The following is a 26,867-nucleotide window of genomic DNA, read 5'->3' as shown; positions in this document are numbered from 1 at the left end:
TCAGAATATCACTTCACACTGGTATGTCCATCTCCTGTTTTGAAGAGTAGCACTACACTCCTTTTCAGAAGAAGAAGCTGGTGGCATCAGTGTATAACCTGCTTTTTTGAAGGTGGAGTAGTTCTTCCATCTTGAGGGAACATTTATTCAAATTTCAGAAGCATCCCTCAGAGGAGGCTGGCCTCCCAGGATCATTAAACATCAAGTGTCTTTTAGAAAACTAATGAGCTGTTGTGGAAGAACACTTCTGGGGGGCAGCTAGTGCACTAGGAGACACAGTCTGCTCTATGGATTTTTCAATCACACGTAGCTCATTGGGCAGAAGATCTACCGGTTCTGGGATCACCCTGTGAGCGCCAACATCATCTCCCGGAACCACGTGTCGCGGCTGCTTCCCAACTATCAGAAAAAGGTGAGTCTGCGCAAGCGCACGGCCAGGAAAGGCTCTCGGGATCCTGCTGGCCTGTTTATCCATATGGACAGACAGAAATTCTAGTTCTTAACATTTTATTTAAATTTGAGCTTCCTTGGAAGAATCGATTAATACCAGAAGTGGTTTTCCTTTTAGCCGTGGAATTCTACGATCAACAAGTCATCCTCCAGTGTAGACTTTCTGCCTCTGAACTACCTGATTGAAATTCTGACCAATCTGGAGTCCTCCAATCAAGGTAATTCACAGGGTTTCCGTGTTACTCCACCTCTCCGTCTGCTGTCCCCTTTCCACTTCAGCATACTGTGTGCTCTTCCTCAAGCGGCTCTTACTTACAGAGAGGTCTCTACTGCAATTGGATACAATTAGCGACGCAGATTCTGCCATGTAAATTACCAAAGGAATATTCACTCTTGAAGTTTTAAAAAGAATTTAAAGGCTTTAAAACCTGCCTGGTTGATGTGGAGGCTCTTTCTTGGAGCTGAAGTTTAGTGAAATTCTCAGAAAAAGGTGTTTTATTAAAATATAAAATAATTGTGATTCCAGTAAACTGTGGAAGCAAAGTTATAAATATCCCATAGCTCCATGGTAATGCGTTCTCTCCCCCCCCTTCCAGCTCTCCGTGATTTCGAAGGACACGACAATGTGGATGCAGAATTTGTAGAAGAAGCAGCTCTAAAACACACCACCATGCTCCTAGGCTTATAGAAGAGAAAATGCAATTGGATTTTTTTTTTTTTCAACATTTTAACCTTATTCGTTAACCTGACTCGGGTTGGGAATTCTTTAGCAATACCTAAAGGTGGACAAGACAGAATTTATTGTTGAATCATCTGAGTTTTCCTTTTGTACATGTTCGGGCAGCGCTAAACTGCTGTGCCTCGTTCCAGTTTTGAGTAGCTGATAAGCAGTCAAGTATAGCGAAATGACAGGCTGGCAAGACAGGAAACAGCATAAACAGTGCTCTCTGTGCTGGCTTCGTAAGCCAATGCTAGCTTCTGCTACACTCAGAAATAAAATCTGCTTTAAGAATGTTACAGAAGAGTGAGGGCCTAGAACAGCAAAAACTAGCTATGTCAGTGAAAATAGCTTAAGCAGAAAAATTCAGCGTTGCATGAAGAACATGCCTTGGAAGGAGAATACATTTAAAACTCTGGACTAAATCAAATCTGCTATCTCTGATACAGAATAATTTGTAACATATAGTGATTTGTACATATAAGTATTTAGAAGAAGGTTTGTTTTTGTGATGGTTCAGATGGAACTGTATTTAATTTTTCTATATTTATAAGTTTGGTTAAATTGTGTCATTAGTCAGTTGTTGGCCGGACTCTGCCTGCTGTATGAACAGCCTTCGGACTTGAGCTAGAATCCTGAGCCCAGAAGCCCGCTCCTCCGAGGGCCCGACTGGCACCTCACTGTACCTTGATGGAGCCGGATCAGCAGCGCACTGCTGATGTTTTTTTTTTCCTCTCTCTCTCTCTCTCTCTCTTTTTTTTTTTTTGCGGAACTGGGGATTGAACTCAAGCCCTTGCACTTGCCAGGGAAGTGCTTATTCCACTGAGCCATCTCCCCGGCCCCCTGATGCTTTCTCTTGAGAAGGACTTTTTCTTTCATTCCCACTTTCTTTCATTTCACACCTGGATTGCTTCTGTCTCTTCTTAGGGCCTAATAAGTGGAATGTATATTTGAGACAAACAGTAGGACTACCTCACTGTTCAGAGCCCTTCAACAACTTGCTGTTCATAAAATGATAAAATCAGAATATTGGCACTGGACTCTCCTAAACTCTGACCCTAATAGGATGAACATTCTGTTGTAGCTGAGGGATCTCTCTGGGCCTTGACCACCTCTGGGGGCTATTCCCAAGGCTTGCTCATGCTAGGTCCCCACCTGGTGACCCTCTGCACCTATTAAGATCTCCATCATGCGTCAGGGCCAGGTAAGAAGTCCACCTGACTAAGGTCTAGGCCATTTCAGCACATGGTGGCACCTGCCTTCTTTAACCGCTAGCACACCCTGTAATATTTTACCATCCATCCTTTTGTGAATTTAAGTGGGTTTCCATTCTTACGTTGTTTTGTATGTGCCTAGTCATTTGAATCCCTAAAGAGGTCATACAACACACAACTAAGGCCTAAAGCACACACCTGTGTTTAAGTGCATAGTATTTTTTTGTGTTAACTGCAGCTTATGTACAGTGTTACCGTCACAGGAACTCCCAAGTGATTCTTTTAATTTTTTTTATTGGCTACAGGGTCTCGTCATGTAGACTCATAGTTATTCTCCTGTCTCAGCCTCCCCAGTCCTGGGATTATAGGCGTGTACCACTATGCCTGGTTTTGGGGCTGGCACAGCATGCAGTACCAGGGATCCAACTCGGGTCCTTCTGCTTACCTGGCAGGCACTTAGACCGCTGAGCTATCTCCCCAGCGCCCCCCCGCCAAGTGATTCTTTATAAGGACTTTACAAAGCAACTGGGTTAAACTCAGGACTGACAGTGTGAGAGCAGTATTCCACTTTGTTCTACTTTGGCACGCTAGGCAGGGGTTTGGGACAGAATGTTTGGTTTGGCAGAATAAAAGGATGTGATCTTTTTCACTCCCAGAGATGTAAAATAAAATTCATAACTGCTACCAGCATGAAAGAATTTCAGCGTATTAGAGAATGTAAAAACACAAATTTCAAACCTCCGTCTATGTCATGTGTGAGAAAAAATATTTCAGGATGAGAAAAACGTAGTTATGTGAAATGCAATAAAATTAAGGTAGAATCGCTTCTACCTTCAAGCCTCTCCTCTCATGTGTGAAGTTATTATCATGTTGAAATCTTGCAAAATCTGTCAGAGCTTAAAATAATGAACTGATGTTCAGATCAAATAAGTACTGCCAAATTATTATAAAATATCTGAATTTGTAAGAAAGATGAGTCAGGGCATGAACGTTTTCCAGCATAAGAATTCTTGTAAAGCATAATTTTAAAGTTACTTCAGAACAGACAGGCTTCCCTCTGCTTTTTATCTGATTTCGTTTTACCAACATGAATTTCCGGTGCTACATATTCCTCAACTGAGTAAGCTGCCCCTTTGGACGCTGACGGCATTTCCCCTTTTTGCGAGCCATGCTGTTTTTCAGAATGCAGTACCCCACAGGATTTGTGTTTTCTCTAGTAAAGAACACTGTGCTTTCACACCTCATTGAAAATTTATTTATTCTACACTTTTACAGCACTTTGCATTCTATGTATTTCTAAACATCAGTATAAAGAATAGAAAGGAATTATGGGAGCAATTCAATTATATGCTTTGACATAACTGTAGAACGACTCTATGTCCTACTAAACACAATGAAAAAGGTGGTAGCTGGTGATTACAACAGCAAACTGTGTTATCCCTGCGGTTGGCTGTACCTCATTTGTCTGGATTGTAGCGACAGGGCGCGGACATTCTCCAGGTGGAGGAGTGAAGACGCCTGCTTGGATCCTCTCTCTGAGGGGCCTGGACCAGCTCACACGTTCAGATTTCGATCGGCTTTATAACAGGTTTCCTCATGTGCCTCATGTTGGCTCCGGGCTTGCTGGGCTTAAATGGAGCCAGAGCACCGTACGGTTTGGGTAAAGGCAGAGTAGCATCTGCTTCTGGGATGTAGGCATTGGGACGCTGCTCCGCGGTTGTGTAAATGCCACTGGGCAGCTGGCGATTCTCTGTTTCTAGCAACTCCTAGGAGCAAAGGAGGAGTTTTCTGAAAATGCTGACATTCATCTTGACTCCCAGAAGACACAGCTGGGTCTGCATAGCCCTGGGCTGTGCTGGCTGGGGTCCCCCGACAGTTGAGGAAATTGGGCAGTCCCCATCCGTGGGTGCATTGCTCACGTGTCACACGGCTGCTGGGGTGAGGGTTTATCAGAGCTGCTCAGTGAGCCCAACAGCAACATCTGTCACCAAGCCCTGCTTTCATATTTGGGACAAAAGCAGGACCATGTATTTCTCTGGGTAAGCTGTCCATGGGCAAACATCACAATGGGAAAAAGTAGTAGCATGGAAACGGGAGAAAGGTGTTCAGCAGGTGGTTCTGAACCTCAGGGCTTTGTGAGTCTGCCTGTGTGCTTCTGGAACAGAGTGATTTCTTGGGGCACCATTCGGAACTCAGTGTGCCAGAGGCAGGCGAATGACAGTGGGACACCACAGGGAAAATCTGAATTCCCTGAAACGTATATTCCCAGATGGCATGGAAATTGCAAATCAGACTTCTTTGGGAAGAGATGCCTAACTTCAGTCATACACTACTGAAAGGATAAAGAGCCAAGCAGAAGAACTGGTGCTAAACTTATGCTGGCTCTTTGGGCCATTCCAAATAGTAAACTTCTAATGACTCTTGGGAATACATGTGTGGAGAAATGAAAAATTTTCTCATACACAGGTTGAGTATCCTGAATCCCCAAATATGAAATCCGAAATGCTCTGAATGTGCTTTGAGCACTAACATGATGTCACCTGGTGATAGACTGTGTCGAAGCATAGGTGCAGTAGAAAAACTATATGGAATGACCTCCAGGCTACGTGTGTATAGTGTATATGGAACATGAATGAGTTTCACGTTAATCCTTTAGGTCCCATTCCCAAGATGTATTATTCAAGGTGTGTAAATATTCCAAAATATTTCAGAGAAAATCCCAAACACTGCTGGTCCCAGGATTTTGATAAAAGACAGTAAATCTGTATCATGGGAGGACTGCGCTCCTGGAAATAGCCCATCCTGGCACATTCAAAAAATGCAATATGGCGGCCAAAGCTTACCTGGGACCTCTCAGCCACCGCCAAGGTGTACATCTTCTCATCGCGGAGAACCTTCAGCCACTGCATCTCAATCTCTTTATGGAGCGGCAGACCCTTTTCTATCCTGGAGGTGCAAGAGAAGATGAATTCTTCCTTCTCTCTGACTTCCTTTTGGAGTTCAATGGTCAAGGCTTGTGTCATGGACAGCTCAGCGATGACAGCCATCATTTTTTCGGTAGCATCTTTGATTCTTCTCTGATAGCCGTTCATCTAGAAGTAAAGAGCCCCAAGGCTTAGTTGGTGTGTGCATTCTGTGGAGACTTGAAGAAAAAGCTGGACTGCTGGAGTGGGGGATACTCTTGCCAGAAGGAAGGAGGGTTAACTGGGAGTTCATAGGAAATCGGAACTGAAAGAGACTGCAGGGCTTGAGCCCAACACCCTGGCTGGGTAAAGAAGAACAAGGAAAGAAAAGAAAAGAAAAGAAAAGAAAGAAAAGAAAAGAAAAGAAAAGAAGAAAAGAAAAGAAAAGAAAAGAAAAAAGAAAAGAAAAGAATAGAGCTCAGGGGATTAAAGCGCCTGCAAGTAGGCACAGGGACCAGGGGTTCAATCCCCGGGGCCTGCCATGCTGGCCTGACCCCAGGGCATGCTGAGAGAGCAATTGAGACTGGGCGTGGTGGTGCGTGCCTGTAACCCCAGCTCTTGGGAGACTGTAAACAGGCGAATCACTATGAGTCAGATCTAGTAGTGAGACCCTGAACATCCTGAAAAAGAAAAGGGGAAAAGGAAGAATAGCTAGTTACTACATTCAAGGTAAACAGCACTGAGGGGAAAACTTTAGTGCCTATTTCCAAGGGGAAAAGGAAAAGGGAAAGACTTTGCTAACTTCTGGCGTAAGTTGTCACTTCTCAGTTTGCCCCTTGCCCCGCTGTGCTGCAGAGCCTTCCTGGCCTGTCAGTGCCACCTTGTTTCTCTAGTGAGATGGGTGCCTCCCAAGGAGTATGTCAGCAGCCTGGACAAATCCCCCCTCAGTGAAAAATGGCTTCCCGCCAAGAAAGGGAAACTCTCTGAAAGGCAGGCAACTTTTGCAGAAGCAGGGGTGGGCCAATCAGCCAGTGCTCGGGAGCTTTCCTACTTCAGGAGGAGAAGCTGTGGATTGTGCAATTGCCGCTGGACTGATCAGTCTGTTAGTGGAGGCCGGAGCAGAAATGCGCGAGTCAGATTAAAATACTACCATTTCCTACTTACTGTGTCAAAACAGTTTCCGGAACAGACCTATTTACTCATTCTGAACTTTCTTCTAGATCCTATTATGTTCCAGGCACTGGGGAAACTAAGAGGAGGGGAGTCTACTGCTTCCCAGCAGAGCCCACTATGTGTGGTTGGGGGTGGGTGTCCCTCCCCACATCACAGCCTCACCTGCTGGGGACAGCGTGTCGGCTCCGCTATGTCCCTACCCTCAGGCCTAGCTTGGTGGCTGCTAGGATACACAGTGCACCAGCTGCAGTCACAGGACTGCTCTTCCCTCTGGGGTCCCCTCTATTTGTGGGTTCTCTCCAAGCTCCGGAAGGAGCAGTCCTTCCTACTCAGACCACAGACAGCAGAGGCCGACTATTCAAGAGGAACTAGAAAGGATTTACTTTGTAAGTGACCTCACAAAGATGACAGTTGTCCTAGCTGAGCAGTTTGCTTTGGACAATTCTCAAGAGTCCTACGTATGTTGTTCCGTTGTTTTGTTTCTCTGGTCCTAGAACCAGATCTCGCCAGTGCTTCTCAGCAAGCCCAGCAGACAGGAGAAGAAAGGTAACACAAGAGTAGGGAAGAAGAGAGCAGGCAGGGTCATGGGCAGGGTCCTAGGCTGACCTTCTTGGCTAGGTGCAGTGTGTCCATCTTGCAGGCCTCAGTCTTGCTGTAGAGCCTGTCTGTGAGCCGGCAGACCTGTTCATAGATGAAATCCTTCTCCAGTAACTGCGTCTCCTTCTTGGCCAGCTGCAGTTCCAGCTTCAGTTGAAAATAATTTCATTAGGAAGAAAAAATGTCACAGGAAGCCCAGACTCCTTTCCTCCTTAGAGCGCTCTCTGGTCTCTCCCCAGCCCCTGTGGTGGGGCTGCAGTCCCTTCTCAGTGGTTGAAATGTCTTTGGAAAGTGGGGCTGGGCAGAGGCAAGACTCCCTGTCCCTGCTCCCTCCAGAGCTCTGAGAGTTCCTTCCCCCACAGCACACCACGGCCGCCCAGCTCTGTCTGCGCTAGGGGCTGACAATTCTCTGAAGTGGTCCCTCCAGAAAGACAAGTCACCCATTCAAGAAGGCAAAATTGCTCCTTTGGGCCAAGACAGGCATGTGTGTTTGGAATCTTGAAACTATTGCATTTTAACTTTGTTTGGAAAGAGCCTTGATCAAGCTGAGCACTTTCTAGATTACATTAAAAGGCTGAGTGGCTGGGAGGATGAAGACAGGCCTGTCAGCCCAACTGGAAACAGGCCACAGGCACCTGAGGTGAAATTACTGTCAAAGAAAAAAGAAACACCATTTTAAGAAGAGTCTTTACCTTATCTAATTTTTTGATCATTTCTTCTTGGGTCAGATCTTTCCCTGGAAGAAGGCGGGTTCTGTTCTTACCCTCAGGGTTTATAAACTTTTTCTCCAGGTCTTTGATTCTGTCTGTACACTGTGAAAACTATTAAACAAGAAATATACATTAGCTTTAAAACTAACTCTTTAGCTTGGCAATCTTACAATTGCATCATGAGGGTGTCTAGAGTCCCTCAGCAGGACCAACCCCTGCAAGGGAGGAGGAGAACTCTGCTGTTTCACCCCCTCATCTGGGACTTGGGGTTTCACGATGTTTCTGCTCACACATGGGGCCATGAGGACAATGTCCAGATCTGACTCTGCTCCGAGTGTACAGCTCTTTGTTGGAGATTGCAACAGAGCTCAGAGCAGCACTCAGAACACTGAGTGCCATTTTGAAATCCTTCATTGGCAGTACGTTTAATGGTATGTCAAATAAGAAAGGAGCGATGGAACAGCCTCAGCCCTTTGTATATTTTTTTGTAAACCCTTTATTAGGGCCTTATGAGTCAACTAGACATCTGCTGAATCATCTGACACGTAGGCGAGTGAGGACCTTGGCTACTCTCAAGTAAAAATGGGAGCCCCATTTAGCTTTAGTTTGGTAAAGACAGAAGTGGCATATGGCAACAATCAAGAGGCAAAATATTCAGCTTTCCTAAGGAATTTTTGAGTGATCAATGAAATTGTTTATTCTCTTCACTGCAACTGCCACACAGAAAGATAAGGCTCAGGTTTATGGGTCTGAGCCGTCGAGTGAGAATTTAATATATTCGACAGCATGCCCAAGAGTGACACAGGTAAAATGGTAATTTTAATTGGTGTTTCCCCTCCCTGTAAAAAGAATTTTATTGTTTTTACAGTACCAGGGATTGAACTCAGGACCTTGAGCTTGCCAGGCAAGTGCTTATTCTACTGAACTATTTCCCTGGCCCAGTAAAAAGAATTTTAAATGATGACATAATGTTTTCTTTTATTGACCTGAATTTAGAATTGAAGTGTATATGCAATCAAGAGCCTGTTGCAGGATACAAAATCAACATTAAAATTTGTATTTTTTGTATATACCAGTAATAAACAATCTGAGAAAGAAATCAGGAAAACCATTTAGCTGAGAAAGAAATCAGGAAAACTAGTCATGATAGCCTAAAAAGCTAAACCCAACCCAACCCTTAGGGTTCAGTCTACTACAGGAGGTAGTTGACCTCTACACTGAAAATCACAGAATGAAGAAAGACATTGAAGACCCTAGAAGATGGGAAAGACTTCCCATCTTCATAGACCGGCAGAATTAGTATATTAAAAATGGCTATATTACCAGAAGGAATCTACAGATTCAATTCATTACCCATTAAAATTCTAATGCTATTCTTCTTAGAGCTAGAAAAAACAGTTCTAAAATTCATATGGAAACAAAATACTCAGAACAGCCAAAGCAGTTCTTAGCAAGAAGAGCCAGATTTGGAGGCATGGTAATACCTAATTTTAATTTATACTACAAAACCATACCAACAAAAACAGCATGGTACTGGCACAGGAATAGGCACATGGAGTTGCGCACTATGGCTTGTTCCTGTACTTTTAACACGCTGGGAGGCTGAGTCAGGAGGATGGCAAATTTGGGTCCAGCCTGGGCAACTTAGTGCGACTTTGCCTGAAAATGAAAATAAAAATAAAAATAGAAATGATTGAGAATGTAGCTCAGCTCAAAGGCCCTGAGTTCAACCCCCAGTACCGAAGGGGCAAAAAATAAATTAACGGAATAGAATAGAGGACATAAAAACCATAAAACTACAGCCACCTGATTGTTGAAAAGGATGCTAAAATATATACTGCAGCCTCTTTAATAAATGGTGCTGGAGTAGAATACTGAAACTAGACCTTCATCTCCCACTCTGTACAAAAATCCAAAATGGATCAAAGACCTAGGTATAAGACCTGTTGTGGCTTGTGTGTAGTGTTGGGAGCCACCAAAGCTGGAAATTGGTCAAATGTGTGAGAGCAGGACTAGGCCTCAGTGCCTAAAGCAATTAAGCTACCTCAGTCCTGAGAAAAACATCCTGCCTGGTTAAGGTCAGCTATTAGTCATTAGGCAACCTTGGGTCTTGTAACTTTGCAAAGGTATAAATAAATGCTGCTACTGTTGTGCTGCAGGTCATTTGCCAGTCAGGCAATGGGTCACCACCTGACCCAGCTCTTGTCTTCTTGTCTATCTTTTCCTCATTCCCACACCATTTCCTCTTGGGGTAACCGAGAGGCCAATGGATTCCAATCTAGTTGCCTCCCCATAAAGCGTCATGCAGTCGTAGGGGGCTTTCTCAGAGGTGGCTGTGCCTACAGTGTGTGATGCTGGGATTGAATCATGGGGCAGAGCTAGGATTGAGGATGTGTTACCTGCCCTAGGGCAGGTAGTCTGGGTAAGATGTAAGGGACAGAAAGAGGCTTGTCACTCGCTAGTTGCTACTTCACTGCTGGCAGCCTTCTGCCTACCTTCCTATGGATTCTGTCCTCTGTGATGTCCCTCTGACACACCACCCTGCCTTGGAGCCAGCTGAGTGGACTGAAACCTCTACATGCTGTGAGCCAAATAAACTTTCCCCTCTTTCACACTGGGTGGTGGGTATTTTGTCTCAGCAATGAGAAAAGTAACTAAGATAAAACCTGAAATATTAAAACTGCTTGAAGAAAACACAGGGAAAAACTTGAAGCCATAGGCATGGTCAAAGACTCCCTGCATAGGACCCTTAACAGTGTAGGAAGTACTAGCAAGAATCCTGCAAGACCACGTCAAATTAAAAAATGTCTTCACAGCTGTGGAAACAACCAGCGGAGGGAAGACATCCTAGAGAATGGGAGAAAAATCTTTTCCAATGACTTCCAACAGAGATTAGTTTCTAGAATATAAAGAACACACACACACACACACACACACACACACACACACACACAGAGCCCAGTCAAAAAATGGGCAAATGAACTGAACAGATGCAAAAGAAGTACAAATGATCAATAAATGCATGAAAAACTGTTCAGCATCTTTAGCCATTAGGAAAATGCAAATCAAAGCTACATTAGGATTCCATTAGCTCCCTGGCACCACGTGCTGTGCTGGTCCTGCCCCTAGAAGCCAGCCACCAAGACCAGGCGTGGTGGCGCATGCCTATCATCCCAGCGCTGGGGAGGCTGAAAACAGGAGGATCACTGTGAGTCGGAAGCTGTGCAGTGAGACCCTGTACCAAATACATTAACTGGAAATCAGTATACTGGTTCCTCAAAACACAACAACTACAACAAAACAGAGCCCCCTTGTGCCCAGCTGCACGACCCTTGGGGCTATCCCTGAAGGGATTAAAGCCAGCATAGGACAGCAGTCTCATGTGTACTGAGGCCGTGACGCAGAACCAGCATCCGTGCCCACAACAGATGAATGGATCAAGAAAACCTGACATGTACACACTGGCGTAGTATTCAGCCACGACAGGAATGCAGGCAGGACATCTTCAGGGAAACAGATGGACCTTGAGATCATGTTAAGGGGAGTAAGCCAGACAGTTGTGGCATGTTCTCCCTCGTAAAATAGCTCGTGGTCTCCAGACTGCCTCGAATGGAGCTGTTATTCCTGGAAGTAGGAGGGGATGACTCATGACAATCCTTGGGTTGCTCAGTTGGACAGAAACTGTTCTAAGTTCTGCAAATGCTAGGAGAAAAGGGAAGACTCCATCACAGCCATAACAAATAACACGATATGACCAACTTGGGCCTGAGGACAGAGTCCAAATTTGACTTGCTTGAAGCTGGCACTGTCACCACCTTTGCCTCCTGGCCTTCTAGGCACACGTGATCAGTGGTCACTACACAACCACATAGTGAAGTGCAGTGTGCACCTTAAGGAGAGACTTGATACTCGGCCTTCCTAAGCTTAGCATTAATTAACCTGGGTAGACCAGCGGTGACTGCTAATCCTTAGCCTGCCTGCCTCGCTTGGTGTGCAGTTTTCGACTGACGCATGCTCACAGTGCAGCAGGACATCTGATATTATTAAATGCATTGCATTTCCCTCGTGGGCAAGACTGAAATTCATTGTGACAGTGGTAACTATTTTTATCTAATGAAATGCTAAATATTTTTCCTAAGAACAATTTAATCCATTTGACAGGAAGTATTAGTTTGAAGTGAAGGCAGTCTGGTTTTAGATCTTATTGACTTTATTTTTTAGAGACAGCACCTTGTTATGTATTTCAGGCTGCCCTTGAACTCACTAAGGAACCGAGGCTGGCCTTGAATTTGTGGCTATCCTCCTGCCTTAGCTCCCATGAGATGGGATTACGGGTGTGTACCACCATGCCCAGCTCCTCCTGATTTAGAGTCCTTTTCCAGGGCATATTAAAATAGTCAAGGATAGGCAAAGACAGACCAAGGCCGTGTTTGGAGAAAGAGGTGAAGAGAACCAAATTACTCCATGGGATGGAGACAATTATGGAGTTCCTGGCAGGCAACACGGGATGGAAGAGAAGACCAGCTAAGAAAGGGTGAGGTTGGGCTGCTCCCCAGAGTGGCCCCTGAGGATTCTGCGGACGGTGGACTGCGGGCCCCACACAGTACGGCCTCTACTCTTCAATGAAATCTGTGCAGACAAAAGCCTTGCACAGAAGCCTTGTGCAGGGGTGGACAGAGGAAAGGGACAGCCTGGAATCTGCACCACTGTGGCATAGAAGTGGGATGGGCACTGCGGAGGCTGGTGATGGGATTCCTGAAAGAGTCACAGAGATCCTGGAGTGATGCTTTGGGGCCGGTGGGCACTGTGCCAACTCATCTGAAACTGAGCTTCACCCACTGAAGAAACAGAAGTGCTCATGGCTAAAACCAAAGCACACTCTAGAGCCAGGACCCTGGTGGATGTGCACAGCTGCAAGGTGCCGCCTCCTGCACAGACACACCCGAGGGCACGCCCTGCTGCACCAAGTCCTGGCCTGGGAGACCCCACACTGTGTCTACAGTGTGCACACAAAGCGTTTCCCATGCACTGGGAGAAGGAACGGAAGACTCTTTTAGGTGCTTGATCATTGTAAGGTTAATTCTTAACATTCCTGAAGATGGACTTTTCTTCAAAATTTTTATTCTTTTCCAAGATTTCACTGACCAACATGTCCTAATTTTATAATCAGATAAACACCAAAAGCTCATCTGATGTTTTAGAAAACATTATAGGTTAGAATTTGTTCTTGCTACATTGAGTTAATAGGGAGTTTAGGCCAGGATTTTTTTTTTTTTTTAAGTTTAATTTTTTCCTTCTACTAAGGAAAAAAGAAAGTATTACATGTGAAAATAGTAGGCTTATATTCATGTTTTAGTGTTTTGCTTTTGTATATTTGAATTTTTTAGACCTGATTCCACTTTCCAGAAAGGCCATGGCTAGGGCCAAGTTACCAAATGGTAGAGGAATTACGGAGGAAGAACAAGGCTCTCATTATGCAGGATTGAAAGTGGATAAGCAACAAGCTCCATACCAGAGAGGCCAGGGCACCAAGCCTATGAGCCAGATGCTCCCCAAACCCTCTCTAGCAAGCGCCAACAGCTGAGCTACACTGGGCCAGAGACTGCGGATTCCCGAGGTCTAAAGAGAAGACTGCGTTTTCTGTTGCTGAGTGAGGGAGAGTGAACCAGCCGGCCCAGACCTGCCCCGCCCGCGGCCCCACCTGAATCTGGAGCACCGCCAGCCCCTCGTCCAGGGCCCTCTTTTTTGGCAGTAGTTTCTGGGACACATGAATCTGTCTTTGCTTCTCTGCAACTTTCAACTTCATGAAGCGGATCTTTTCCTCCAGGATGTGTATTTCCATTTCCCCATTGAGTTTCAGCTTTTCTTGGATGTCTATTTTTTCATAAAAAATGGCCACTTCCTCTTCCCGCTCTATCAGCTGGACGCCACTGTGAGGAAAATTCAGAGAAGGAGGCTTACGTGGGTGCTGAGGGCACTGTGTAATTAGCATTGTGCTTCCCTCTGGCTTTGGGGACAAATTAGGCCTGAGCACCCAGTAACCCGAGTCAGGGGCAGTTGGGCAGTGGGTCCTTAGCGAGGCTGCACCCTGGCTGGGCTGGGAGCCCCTCAGCTCTGAGGTCATCGTGGTCCTGTAGGTTCCAAAGCCTCTCTTGGAGTGGGGATGTGACCATGGCCAAAATGGTCCCGTGCTCTGGCTTTCTGCAGACTGCTTTTTAGGGGTCAGACTTGCCAACCAAGCTGGGGCCAGATGCACAGAGGCAGGGGCAGAGGAGTGTCTTTGCTCTGTCTAACTTGCCAGGCCCAAGAGATTCTTTTAAAGCCAAAGATTTCCAGATGCTAATTTCCCCACAATCAGGCAAGCATCAGCCCTTCGCAAAGCTGCAGGTGGGGGTTGGATGGGGCAGCCCTTCCTTGAAAGGAGATGATGTGAAAGAGGCGGAGACCTTCTAATTCTAGCAGCTCTGGCCAGGGCCGGGAGCTTCATCATCCAAATGCTTTGATTCAGGGCAAGGGCCAATTTGGATTAACCCCCCAACTGTGACAAATAAAACCCCACCAGCCCTTGAGAAAGGGCTTTTCTTCTCGGCACTCGTGGTTTTCTCAGCACCTGCGGAGCCATCACCTAGTGCCCCTGTGTTTACATTCACCCCTTTCTTCTCCCTCCAAACACACCTCACACTTGGCTCGGTACTTTGTCCCATTCTCTGTCAAAGTCTTCTCATGGCCAAGTTCTCCTAACGATGGAAGCTGGAGTAGTAGCTTGACTACCTTTTATCCTCTCAGGGTCTAAAACTCCAATGTCTTACATGGAGTAGACTACAACCAAAGTTTAATTTTAAGAAGTCTGCTGCCGGGAAGGGTTGCTCTATAAGCTCAATGCCAGTTTCTCAGAGCACAAGCAGCCTGGGCTGCCAAAACAGCAAACTGACGAATGACATAACTGCAGTGCGGAGAAATGCGCTGCGCCTTACGCACTTGAGAAGGTGGACGGAGACAACAACATGAGAAATGTAAGGCCAAGCTCGCCATCAAAGTGGATACAAGGTTCAAGGACTTATTCGTGTCAACTATGTGGAAAGAATCTGATGCTCCCAGAGGCATCCTGAACAGTGGTCTGAGGAAGAAGCACTGCGCTCTTCCCATGAGCAGCTCCCCCGCCCTCTCCCCTTGGCCTGTTTCTTTTATTGGGATGACATTTCTAATCTCCAGGAAAAGCCGCATCCTCCTTTCCAAAGCTACGGAAGCTCCATTGGCACGTCTCTCAAGCTGCCCACTGCATCTCCATCTAAAAAGGGTCAACCTAGAAACTGGAGCCCGCATTCTCTTTCCAAGGGTCCGGAGTGTACCTTTCATTTCTCCTCTGGACAGCTTTCTCATACTTCTTGCGAAGCTGCACCATCTCCTCCTCTATCATGGTGATCGTGTGTGCCAGACTGTCCAGGTTGTTTAACTGCGTTTCCTTCTTCTCTTTCATTTGCTGCACTTTCGTCACAATTTTGCACACATCACTTCGCATGCTCTCTCTGATGGTGATGTTGTTGGCCTGCTTCCACAGGCTGTTCTGGATCTTTCTTTTAAAATAATGGGAAAGTTGGTAAGATTAAGCAGTTCTAACAGCTCTGCTCCATGGTGCGCTTGGAATGGCAATGGCAGTAGCACGGAGGAGATTCATTACATCATCCTCTTGCCTCTTCAGGAATGCCTACAATTTGCTGAGGTCTTAGGGCCTCCCTCCTGCCCAGGCAGGACACCTGCCCTTGGGACCCCGCCTTCTGCTGCCCTTTGTGCCCTTCTCCCCCCAGGGGATTGTGCAGCCTAGAACAGAGCTGGCCCCGTCTGAGAAGATCTGTTGGCCCTCAGGAGACGCCAGGCACAGTGCTGAATGAGATCACGGTCGCAGTCCTTTACCTTCCTGTTGGGTGAGACCCTGCTTAGGTCTCCCCAACCCCACCTGAGGCTATCTTTGCTAAAGGAAACTGGGCAACAACTGCTGACAGCTTCGCCCAGCTTCCTTTAGCGGGCTGTGAGGAGCCAGGAGATCAAGGGCCGAGACCGGTGAAGGAGTCCCACTGAACCTGGCACATGGGAAGTAAGAAATTAATAAAATACCATTGGCCAATACCCTTCTGAGGGCTACTAGGTGGATTAATGCACTGAATAGGCAAGTTTTGTGAAATAAGGCCGCTTTCATGGGTGAGGAAAGTGAGTGCAGAGAGATGGAAGGTTGCATGTCCGAGGTCACGGAGCTGATGGCTGCAGGACCATTCAGCTGTGCTGCCACTCGTAAGCCTGTTTGGTGCTTTAAGTCTATAGCCAGGGGATGCTGTCTATTAAACAATGTGAGTCTTTTCCAGCTTCAAATGCAAATGATCAGATCTGTGTCTTTCTGAGTGGGCAGAAGAAAATCACCAAATGATCACGGTAAACCTAGTTGTGTGTAGTTTTCATTCATAATGTGATGTGTCTCAAATAGACACACAGCAGGTGCATCCAGATGTTTGGATGATTCATTATCCCTGAGCAAGGCGTCTGAGGAGGGCTTTGCAGCTCAGCTCTCTGAAACACCTTTTATTATTTTGCATTCCCTAGGTTGTTTTCAAGTTCAACTGAAATGGAAGACTGGAAGACGAGGCTCTGAAAGGTCAGAGGTTAACATTTTTACCTCTCTTGAGTCACCGCACTGCTTCTTAAAATTTCCAGCTCATTTAGTGATGTCTTATGCTTTTCTCTTATTTCGTTTACTTTCTGGTGAGCTTTGTGGAGTAGGTTGACGAACTTGTTCCTCTCATTACGAATTGTGTCATAGAGTTTAGCGAATTCTTTGAGCCTAGGAAAATATAAAATGTTTTGTGAAACCGGAAGCCAGGTTTCCCCCTCTAAACAGAAGAATCATTATGCAATTCTTTTACCTCCGATGAATTTCATGCCTTTTCTTCTTGTGTACTCTGATTTCAAGATCCTTTGTTTTGATTTCCTTGACAAGGTTCTCGTACTTTTGCTGAAATGTAAGAAATAGTCACGACATTGGAATATGCCCCACCGAACCCTGCCCCAGGCCCTCCTGCATGAAGGTACGAAGGCACGGTCACCCTGGTGGTTGGCTCCTACTCCCTAGGGCAGTGGGCTGGCCTGCTGACCTGACTCCTGCTGGGAGGACACAGCTTGCTTAAGAAGGAGGAAAAAGAGAGAGAAAGAAAAGAAGAAAGCTCATGGGTTGAGTTTGAGGAAAAGCAGAATCTGAGAGAAGAGCAGCTGTGCTTGCCTGGGGAGCTGATGTGTGACAGTGAGGGTTTATGGGACGTTTTGGCAAAGGCTGTAGACTGAATACTTTGTGGTGTTTCATGAGAGACCAAAGCAGTAATTTTGAAACACCTTTGCATTCTTTTGTTTGAGATGTATTTTCCTGCACAATGAAGTAGCTAGACCTGCTCTATGATTACATATGAATATTTTTTTAAGAAAGCAATTATACCTCTAAAATCTTTAAACATTAACAAGTGGTAAATACACTGGAGATGGTCTTCAAATTTAAAGACAACTGAGATTTTCATCCTCTTGTATTCAAATAGGAAACATTTCTGGTAGGAACCAGGGGAGCAGGTGCTGTCAGTTCTCATGCATGGTGTGCAAAACCTAGCTGGCAGGAGTGATTTGAAGTAAAGAAGCCATCAGAGACAAGATGGGTGTACAGCGATTTTATTTTATATTAGTCTCCATGAGAATGCGAGTCCATAAGCTAATATTTGGGTCACTACATATGAAGAATAAAATATAGGTATAAAATGTAGCTTCATCTACTCTATCTTAGGGTGATAGCAACATGTTTTTTTCTCTAACTTTTGACTTTTTTTTTTTAAAAAGGGGTGTAGAAAGAAATGTGAACTGAAAGGAAAATGAGATTTAATGCCTTTGTATGGAAATTATAGCTAACGGCTATTAATAGTTCACAAGGTAATCCCAATGCTACAAGTACTCAAGGAATAAGCTTTTCTTTATCAACTTCCACATCTCAAAGAACTGTCTTATGCTTTAGTGTAAATGAGGTTGTCTTCTACAAGGTTTGATATGTATAGATGAGTGACATATATGTATCAGATGTGTCAGTGTTGAAGAGTAAGTAGAACTTGTCTAATTCATGAAACTCTTTATTCTCTTCAGAGAGAGAATAAAGGTTGCACTTAGAAACTGCCATAGGAAGCCTGAGTGTCCACATCAGTCTTCCTATCACAATGAAGAATACCTCTCAGGTTCCTAAAATTTCTAAAGGCAAAAGAGAGGGAGTTTTGAACTCAGGAAAACTCTCAGGAGTGGACTCTCCCCAGCCAATAGTAGGTGGTTTTGAAAGCACAGTTCCAGGCCAGCCCTATCCCAGACTCCAATTGGGTGGCAGGTGGCTTTCTTAGGTGTCTGCTCCTCCTGTCCCTGGTCATCTTCTCTCCAGGTGCCTTTCTTTCCATTCCTGCCTGGCCCCAGTTTTTCCCCACTTTATCCATCTGGGACCCAACTGTCCCTGGATTCTGCTGGGCTTGCTGCAGCCTTCCTGATGAAGGTCATGACTGAGGGACCTTCGCATCTCATCTCTCTGCTCTTTGGTGTCACCGCTTGATGCCCCCTCTCTCATGTCCCTTGTACCAGCTATGTTGAAATTCTGGACTCTTAAATGTTAAGATGGAGAAGTAAATAGTGAGTGGGATGTAGAGAGTGTGCAGAGGGTTATGTGGTGCAGATCTTTCTCTGGTCTTCTCTGTAGTGTCTATCCAACCCCTTTGGCTTGCTGATGCTCTGGCATGTGTGAGTTCTTTCTGGGGAAAGAAGAAATGCTATCCTCTGTAAATAACTGCTCAGAGAGAGAATAAAGGTTGCACTTAGAAACAGCCAACATCTGGGTCATAAGATAAATACAAATATTCCACTTGAGTTCTATGTAGTACCATATTCATATTTGGCAGAGAATTTCTGGGTGTAATGTCCTTATGTAGAGTCAACAATTCTAATGTTGGAATCTTAGCTATTATGGCAGAAGGATTTTGTTCTGGGATGCTGTACTGGGCCATGTCTGGCACTGGGGGAGCCTAAGAAGAACAAGGAGTGAAGCAGTAACTATCGGTATCTGGGCATTGGTTTGAATGGTATTTGTATGAACTTAGAAGGGAGATCTGTCCAGTACTATTGCTCTTGAGTTGTTTTTCTAGACAAAATGAAAGGAGGTAAGATTTATTTTGGCTCCTAGTTTGTAGAGGTTTCAGTTTTTGGTTGGCTGGTCCAAGGCAGGGTGGCATGACTGTGGGGCATCACAGAGGAGAAACAGTTTATGGTAGGGCAGGCAGGAAATAACCAGCAGCAGCAGCAGCAGCAGCAGCAGCAGCAGCAGCAGCAGCAGCAGCAGCAGCAGCAGCAGCAGCAGCAGCAACAGCAGCAAGCTCTCCTTTCTCTTTGATCCCATCCAGGCTGCAAACCTTCTGGTGGTGCTACTACTCCAAGGGTTTGGCTTCCCATACTCAAACCCAGAACTACTACAAGCCAATTAATGGACTCATCCAGTACCACACACCCTTAATCCTGGTATCACACCCTTAATCCATATTCACACTCCTTAAATCCAGTAGGTTTTGAAAAACACCGCCTATGACTGCATGAGGCTTTTGGGGGGCATCTAGATAGAAGCTATAACTCTCTCTCTCTCTCTCTCTCTCTCTCCCCCCCCCCTCTCTGGATTGCTAATGCTAATTGAATTGTGGGATTCTTGTTTTCAGTGCACAATTGAATCTCATTTAGGGAAACTTTATAGCCACTAGGATATGAAGGAAACACACTAGTCATTGTCATTGTCATTGTTTCTGTTTTTGTGGTACTGCAGATCAAACTCAGGTGCTTGTATTTGCCAAGTTGTCATAGTTTTCTAATGAATATTTTGAGCAAATGAGACTCCCTTGGGCTGTTTTAGTAATTAATCACAGTTATAAAGATGCAGTTACCTTAGCTCTCAAGAAATCCTTGGACTTTTGTTCCTTTTCATCAGTTTTTACTTTTATCACACGGACAAGGTTGACTACCAAATTTCGAAAGGTTTCTTGGTCCTGTACGAGGCTGCTTTCTTCAGCAAGTTGTTGTTCTACTAACTTTGACTCAGCTTCTGATAGAACTTTCTTTTGAAAAATACAACAGAATTATGACTTGTTTGTTTTAAGGAAACAGTAAGACTAATACCTCAGACCTTTAACTTCCTGTTTAGATTTAGTAAACATCAAACAAAGTAACTCCACTGTTTTAGCTCTGTTTCCCCTGTATTTTTATAAAATAATATAAGGTGGGTTAACATGATAGAATCTTTCCTTACTTAGAAAATTTTCAAGTTACTATAAGAAGAAGCATAAAATACGCTTTAAAATACTTAAGCAATAGTGCAAATAAACAAAAAATTGCGTTTTTAAATTAGACATTGGTTAAACAATACCATGGTGTTTATTTATTTTTGTGTGGCTGTCCCAGCTCTCCCTGGGGGTGGGGCTGGCGAGGCATACAGTACTGGGGATTGAACCATGGTCCCTGAACTTACCTAAGAAGCACTTTAGACCATTGAGCTATCTTGCCAGCCCCCTAGTGTTTATTTTTAATGTGGTCAATGGCCCTTTCATTTCAATATATCATTGGTTTATATAATTTTTACCAATATATATATATAGCTCAAATTTAATGTAGAGTCAGCATGAATTTTAATTTGAGGAAAGGCTGGGAATGTAGCTCAATAGTGAGCCCTCCCCTGGCACACAGCTGGCCCTGGGTTCTATTCCCAGCATGACAAAAGGAAAACAGAAAGGGAAATAAGGTCACGGGAGGCAGGAGGGTACTCAGACGAAGGTCCGTTCGGTGAGGTTGTAAGGAGCAGTTGAAAGCACAATGACTTCATATTGCCGTTCTGAGACAGACACTTAAGCAAGAGCTTGTATTAACCTGCTGGGTCAAATTCCTCTTAGCGACTTCAACTTCCTTGTAGAGCTCTCGCCTTCTTTCCGATAACACAGAGTTATCTTTAGGGATCACTTCCATCTGGAAATCAAAGCGTAAAGCAGACCAAGTGGTCAATCCATCGCATTCTTTTTGAGAAAAGTAGGCAAATTATGACTTGCAAGCTTTGAGGACCTACCTCTGATGCTGGAAGTCATAGCAAACTAAATTACGAAGACACACCAAACATCTATAGTTCACCATATATTTCATTGTTCAATTAGAAATACATTCTACTAATAACAGCTAACATTTTTTGAGCATTGATTAAGTACGTGGCAAGTTCTAAAGGCTTATGTGCATGATCTTATCTGATGCTCCCAATCACCCCATGAGGCTGGGAATCCACTTTGTCCAATTGTGCAGACAAGCAGAATGAGGCTCGAGCACACGAGGGCAACTTGCCCCGACTGTTTGGGTACAACCGGGCTGTTCACAGCAGAGCCCCGATCCTGATCCAATGCTGGGGTCCACTGTCCCTCCTGCTCTGTCTCAGCACTGCGGAAGCATACGTTTATCAGGACTGTTCCAATGACAATTGCTCTGGTTAAATAAACATGAGTTCATCTGTGAGTTCCATAGCTTACAGAGAAAATAGAAGCTACTTATTAAAAACAGAGGGGATAGTTTGCTACTTACATGGACTAGCTTGATGGGTAGTCCTGAAGCTCTTACATGAAAGAAAAGCCTCTCAGCTTTTTTTATTGACATCTCAGTTCTCATTGTTACATGTCTGTTGTATTGGTTTGCACTTGTGGCCTATGTGAAATTACCTTGGGAAAAGGGAAACACCTCAATCTCTCCGTCTTTTTTATCTGTTGGGAATGATCTTGACAGATTCTATCACAGAATCCTGTGAGCAAGGAAGAGCACCTGTAGTTGATGCGGGGAGGGTGCCATCCAAGGATGCGGAGGGACACCTTGGGGTATTTGGGATGTACACAGCTTCGGAGGCTTCCTGCTGTGGCTCAGTTTCTACTGTGACAGCACACACTGGCAGCGCCAAGGCTAAACACTGGCTAACACATCTCAAGAAAGGAAAGTCCTGCTGGGTAGTGACTTAAAGATCACCTATCAGGATCTCCCCAAGAGTCAAGCTGCTATTTTAAAGCAGCTGAATGTGTCTTTGGGTGCCCTGTCATCCACGAGTTTGTGTGTCTGCAGAGCCCCCCTGTGGCCTTGAGAGCCCAGCAGTGTCTCCCCTCCCACGGCCTCGCCTGTCTGCACAGCTAGCTATTGAGAAGCACCCGCTGGCCGAGGAGGACGAGACGTGGTCTTGTGAAACCCACAGAACAATACACAGAATCTCCTGGATTTAATGAACAGGTGATTGCCACAGCAGAGGAAAAGGGGAGAGCTCACCATTGACTTGAAAAAGCAGAGAAGACTTTATGAAAGAGGTTGAAAAATCAGTGAGGAAGAGCTAGATTTTGTGCCTGCAAAGTACAGTTAAGCCTCCTGGACAGAGGAAGTCCATTGAGCTTCCTGGGGCCTGTCTGGTTCTTACGGTCTGCTCTCAGGGCAGGCAAGTCTGTACCAGAATGTCACCTGGGACCAGGAGAGCTTAAATGTTTTGCAGAAAACCTGGTGTGAGCACACTCACTAGCTACGATGCCGATGAAAGGCTCCTGATAGAGTTTCCTGGTTTGAGTTCTTGGAAATTTTGATTCTTTGCATTGTTTCGAAGTACAATTCATTTTCCATTCTTCCTAGCACTTCTCTGACACTTGTTTTTAATTCTCCATAAAGCCCAGCCCTCCAGTTCCAGCAGAAATTGCATGGAATTGTGCCTGGTTTGTGGAAAAGGTAACGAGGTAAGGCACTGACTGCAGAGTCTGCTGGGCACCCTCCACTCTGGCCCTAGGGCAGAGCTTCTTTGTTGAAGTTGCAAAGTACCCAGGAGTCCTCAGACTCCCATGCAGTTGTGGGTAGCTGGATGGGCCAGGGTGAGCTGAGGCCATGGAGGTGGCGGCGGGGTGAGGCTCCAGGGCTGTTTTCTTTGAAAAAGACAGAGACAGCCAAGTCAGCTCCCACCTACCCTTTCTTCTCTGGCTCACTTTTTCTTGGCCACCTTCGAATCATGGAGAAGATATCCACATGTTGAGCATAAGAAAAAAGAAAGCAAAACGTGTATGTGCTGCCACAGTGAGCACCAAAGTCTCCATTAATGTGGAAAGATAAAAAATCTAGCAGCTATCAGAAGTCCTATGATTTGGTCTGATCTGACCTGAGACGTTTATCATTCATTGTGATCCCAAATACCACCATCTATGTCTGCAGCTTTGGCTTATCTTAGTTCTTTGGTTTGGTGATTACAGCACAACATTCCCCACTTTTAAAAACATGGGTTTATTATAACCAAACGGACTGTAGAAATAAATCATTTTCTGCTCAGCACCTCTATTGGCCACGCTATGTTGTGGGAATTACGGTTAATATTTTGGTGTCTACTGTATCAGGTGTTTTCAGCACACATAACCATCAGTAACATGGAGCAGTTAAGAAATGAGGCATTATTCTGTTGCTGTAAATGACTCCCTTATTTGATATCAGTGAGCTTAGTGCAAAGTGTAGCACTTTGATATTTTTCTAACTATTCCAAACATTCACAAGACTTGTGTCTTGTATTTCAGGAGGGTCTCTCAACAACTGTCTCCAGGGAAGGCAAATTCTGGCGCATCCCCAGGGCCCTGTGTGCTCGCTTTTTATCTCTTTCCTCCTTGGATTGTGTGCAAGTCTGAGATGCCCAGAGGAAGCCACCAACCTGACCCACTTCTGTTTTAAGAACAGACAGCTCTGGGCAGTGGGCAGCTAATTACAAGCCAAAAGTCCAAGTGGAGGGTAAGCTGCCCACCAAAACCCTATTAGGACATTAACATGCATTTTTCTTGAAGGCAGAAGATTTGAGTAATTTTAGTTTCTTCTAGCTTTATATTCTACGTGTACTATTTTGTGAGCTCAATAGCTAAGAGCACCATCATATAAATAGCTTGCACTTGCTAAAAGTCTGAATAACATGTGAGGATTCCACTGCAGACTCCTCTTTAGTCAAGGACCTGTTACGCTGTAGATCAAGAATGACCCCCAGAGGTCACTTTTTGAAGGTGACTGAGCCACCAGGGTGCTGTGCCCACTAGTGGAGTCATCCATGGTGGAATTCAAATGGGGTATGCGGTTGCGGGGGGATGTCTAGTGGGAGAAGCAGAGGCTACTGGGGGTGCAGCAGGGAGAGGCTTACATCCCTCCCTGGTCCTGCTCCTCTTGGCTTCCAGGCCACAGTGGTGTAAGCCACTCTTCTATGCTTCACCCTTGGCCACACTGCTCTTCCTGGGAACCTGCCAAACAATTCTGTCCAAGCACTGAGAAAGTGACTAGGCCTGGGCCCTCCCTCGCATACCTCGCGTTAGCCACAGCCATCTTTACTGATGGCCCTCAGTACTGGAAACAACCCCTGTTAGCTTAGAGCTTCTCTCCTCAAACACAAGTGCGAGCCAATGACCAAGGGTCATGATGTATTGAAGGAAGAGTTCTAATAAAAGATAAAAACAAAGCAAACACACATAATCCATGAAAAAGTAGCTTGAAGAAAATACAATCTATGCAAGAAGAAGGAGAAGGAGAAGAAGGAGAAAAAGAAGAGGGAGAAGAAAAAGCAAAGAAACTCTCACTAGTATTTTCAGTGAGGTGAAAGAAGATAGAAGATACAAATAAAGATGCCATGCAGCAGCAACAAGACAGACGTCATGGAGACACAAAATACGAGAGCAGGATGGAAGAGCAGAAGTGCTGGAAAGAAAAGCTGAAGGAATCTTCCTGATAACACGTTAAAAAGACAAGAAAGAATGGAAATAAAAAGAAAACCGCAAGGAAATGAGAGAACTCTTTAGGAGGCTCAACATCTTCAGACGAAAAACTCCCAGGAAGACCGGACAGAGAAATCAGAGAGCATTAAGTGAAAGAAACAGCAAGACAGACTCTCAGAGCTGAAAGACAAGTTTGCATATCTGAAGAATGCACAGAGGGCCCAGCACACATTATGAAATGAAGAAAATGATATTCCCAGGCTGGAGAGATGGCTCAGCAGCCTAAGCGCCTGCCTGGCAAGCTCAAGGATCTGGGTTCAGGCTCTGGTACCATATGCCATGCCAGACCCAGGATGCCGGGGGTGCCGTGCAGGCCTGAAATGGTGTGCTGGTGCACACCTGTAATCCCAGCACTGGGGAGGCTGAGACAGGTGGATCACTATGAGTCTGAGCTGAATAGTGAGGCCCTGTACCGAGTAAATTAAAAAAAAAAAATGAAAGAAACAAGAGAAAAGCAAATGACCTTCCCAGTAGGATTAAGAGAAAAGTGTGTGCAATTGGAGAGCAGTTTAGGGCTGAAATAATAGTAAGTACACAGAAAAAAATGCAAATAAAAAATAGGATGCTTAGAGATTCCTGAAAAAATTTTGTAAGGAAGGGAAATTATATGCTATGATTTTTTTTTTATTTGTATTTTAGGGAAGGGTCTACAGAGTGTTCAGGGTCTCACTACTAGATCAGACTCGTAGCGATCTGCCTGTTTACAGCTTCCCAAGAGCTAGGATTACAGGCACACGTCACCACGCCCAGTCTATATACTACGATTCTGATGTGTATAAATTTTATATATGACAATATAATCCCTCTAAATTCTTCACTAACCATAATTATCACATGATGATCCTAGGTATGTGGAGGGACAAGAAATGTGAGTGAGTGCTGAAAAGAGAGCCTCCTCCTCATCTTTCACAGTGAAAAGTACAAAGGTCAGTTCTAACACTGAGCACTCCAGTGAAAGCATTCTTAGCATGTTGTGCAGCATACGAAGAGATTCCAACATGGAAAGCTGAAGGAGCAGCACTTGATGAGGAAGAGGATTTGATCGGAAATAGCAAATACATGGGGGAAACAGCTCCCTTTTCTGCCTAAGGGAACACCAGTATTCAGCACAGAGCTAAGAATCTCTGCTACACGGTTACTACGGGGAGTCACCAGCAAGCAAACAGAGCTGCTCTTTGGTATCACCTTGATTAGGATATATATATATATATATATATATATATATATATATTCCCTCCTAGTTTCTTTCATTCCATGGGTATGTGAAATCATGACCCACTGAGTACCTTCATGGTGGGTGACACATGCATATGTCACTTAAGCATATTAATTTGGTAGCAAAATGGGGAATAAATTAGACAAGAGCAGAAGTGGCAAGCAGTTGCAGTCACTCGGAGTGACACGGGCATGAGAGGTGGAGCTGGGGCTCATCAACAGGGCTGCCTGTGCAGTCTCCTTCACAGGAATAAGACGGGCAGCTTGGTAATCTTCACCCAACTATAGAATTTTCTTTTGCCTTTCAGGGAGCTCATTTGCAGAAAGGAAGGAAAGCAGTGTTTACTGGGTACCTTCCTTGCACTACACGCTTCCACATTTGTAATCACTCCGGTTTCCTGCAATTATCCTGGCTTAGAGGCTTGGAAAACGCCTAACACAGGCAAGAGGTCAGTGGATCCAGGAACTAAGCCGGACTCTGACTCGAGCTGAAGGTCTCAATGAAGAACGTGGGTGCACCAGCTTTGCACTGGCAATGGGGCATGAAGAGCGAGCAGAGTTACACTTAAGTCAGAGCAAAGGGAGATGGAACCCCTAGAGAACTCCAAACAGGAAAGATCTTAGCACAGGCATCGTAATCCCCACACACGAGATACTGTATTTCCTGAGGGCCTGAGGACACTGCTGCGGTGGTCACAGTCTTGGACATCCTTTTCTGTTTACAAAGAGCACAAATATGATGGTGAAAATCAGAACAGAAATTCTGGGGTCACTTTCTTAAAAGGTAGACAGAACAGACCCAGAGAGCAGGCCCGGCGAGTAAGTGAGACTACCCAGGGCCTGGCAGGATCCTGAACAGACCCAGAGCGCAGGCCTGGAGAGTGAGACGACCCAGGCCGCAGGATCCTGAACAGACCCAGAGCGCAGGCCTGGTGAGTGAGTAAGATGACCCGGGCCGCAGGATCCAGAATAGACCCAGAGCGCAGGCCCGGCGAGTGAGTGAGACAACCCGGGCC

At 45.2% G+C, this 26,867-nt stretch overlaps 2 protein-coding genes across 7 annotated transcripts in view; one reads left to right on the top strand and one right to left on the bottom strand.

Annotated features, from left to right (window-relative positions):
- Positions 1 to 1,883, top strand: part of Gsap (gamma-secretase activating protein) — a 75,493-nt gene extending 73,610 nt beyond the window's left edge. The window contains exons 29-31 of the mRNA XM_023724317.1: positions 311 to 412; positions 569 to 668; positions 1,047 to 1,883. Coding sequence (XP_023580085.1) covers positions 311 to 412; positions 569 to 668; positions 1,047 to 1,138 — 294 coding nt within the window. The 3' untranslated portion in view covers positions 1,139 to 1,883. The remainder of the gene's footprint in view (positions 1 to 310; positions 413 to 568; positions 669 to 1,046) is intronic.
- The window catches only part of Ccdc146 (coiled-coil domain containing 146), a 157,503-nt gene continuing 131,331 nt past the window's right edge, over positions 696 to 26,867 (bottom strand). For 5 of the 6 annotated variants that reach the window (XM_004639248.2, XM_023724324.1, XM_023724323.1 and 2 more), the window contains 10 exons: positions 20,720 to 20,815; positions 19,744 to 19,914; positions 16,678 to 16,766; positions 16,431 to 16,595; positions 15,115 to 15,339; positions 13,467 to 13,695; positions 7,748 to 7,876; positions 7,065 to 7,202; positions 5,226 to 5,474; positions 3,565 to 4,148 (listed from right to left, as the gene is read on the bottom strand). In XM_004639248.2, coding sequence (XP_004639305.1) covers positions 3,945 to 4,148; positions 5,226 to 5,474; positions 7,065 to 7,202; positions 7,748 to 7,876; positions 13,467 to 13,695; positions 15,115 to 15,339; positions 16,431 to 16,595; positions 16,678 to 16,766; positions 19,744 to 19,914; positions 20,720 to 20,815 — 1,695 coding nt within the window. In that variant the 3' untranslated portion in view covers positions 3,565 to 3,944. Of the gene's footprint in view, positions 780 to 3,564; positions 4,149 to 5,225; positions 5,475 to 7,064; positions 7,203 to 7,747; positions 7,877 to 13,466; positions 13,696 to 15,114; positions 15,340 to 16,430; positions 16,596 to 16,677; positions 16,767 to 19,743; positions 19,915 to 20,719; positions 20,816 to 26,867 lie in introns of those variants that run through there. The other variant, XR_002822810.1, reaches the window with a different exon arrangement.

Source organism: Octodon degus, unplaced genomic scaffold, assembly GCF_000260255.1.
Source record: "Octodon degus isolate 3935 unplaced genomic scaffold, OctDeg1.0 scaffold00108, whole genome shotgun sequence".
Lineage (NCBI taxonomy): Eukaryota > Metazoa > Chordata > Mammalia > Rodentia > Octodontidae > Octodon > Octodon degus.
The sequence above is the reverse complement of the archived record's forward strand: the minus strand, read 5'-3'. Positions and strand labels throughout refer to the sequence as shown.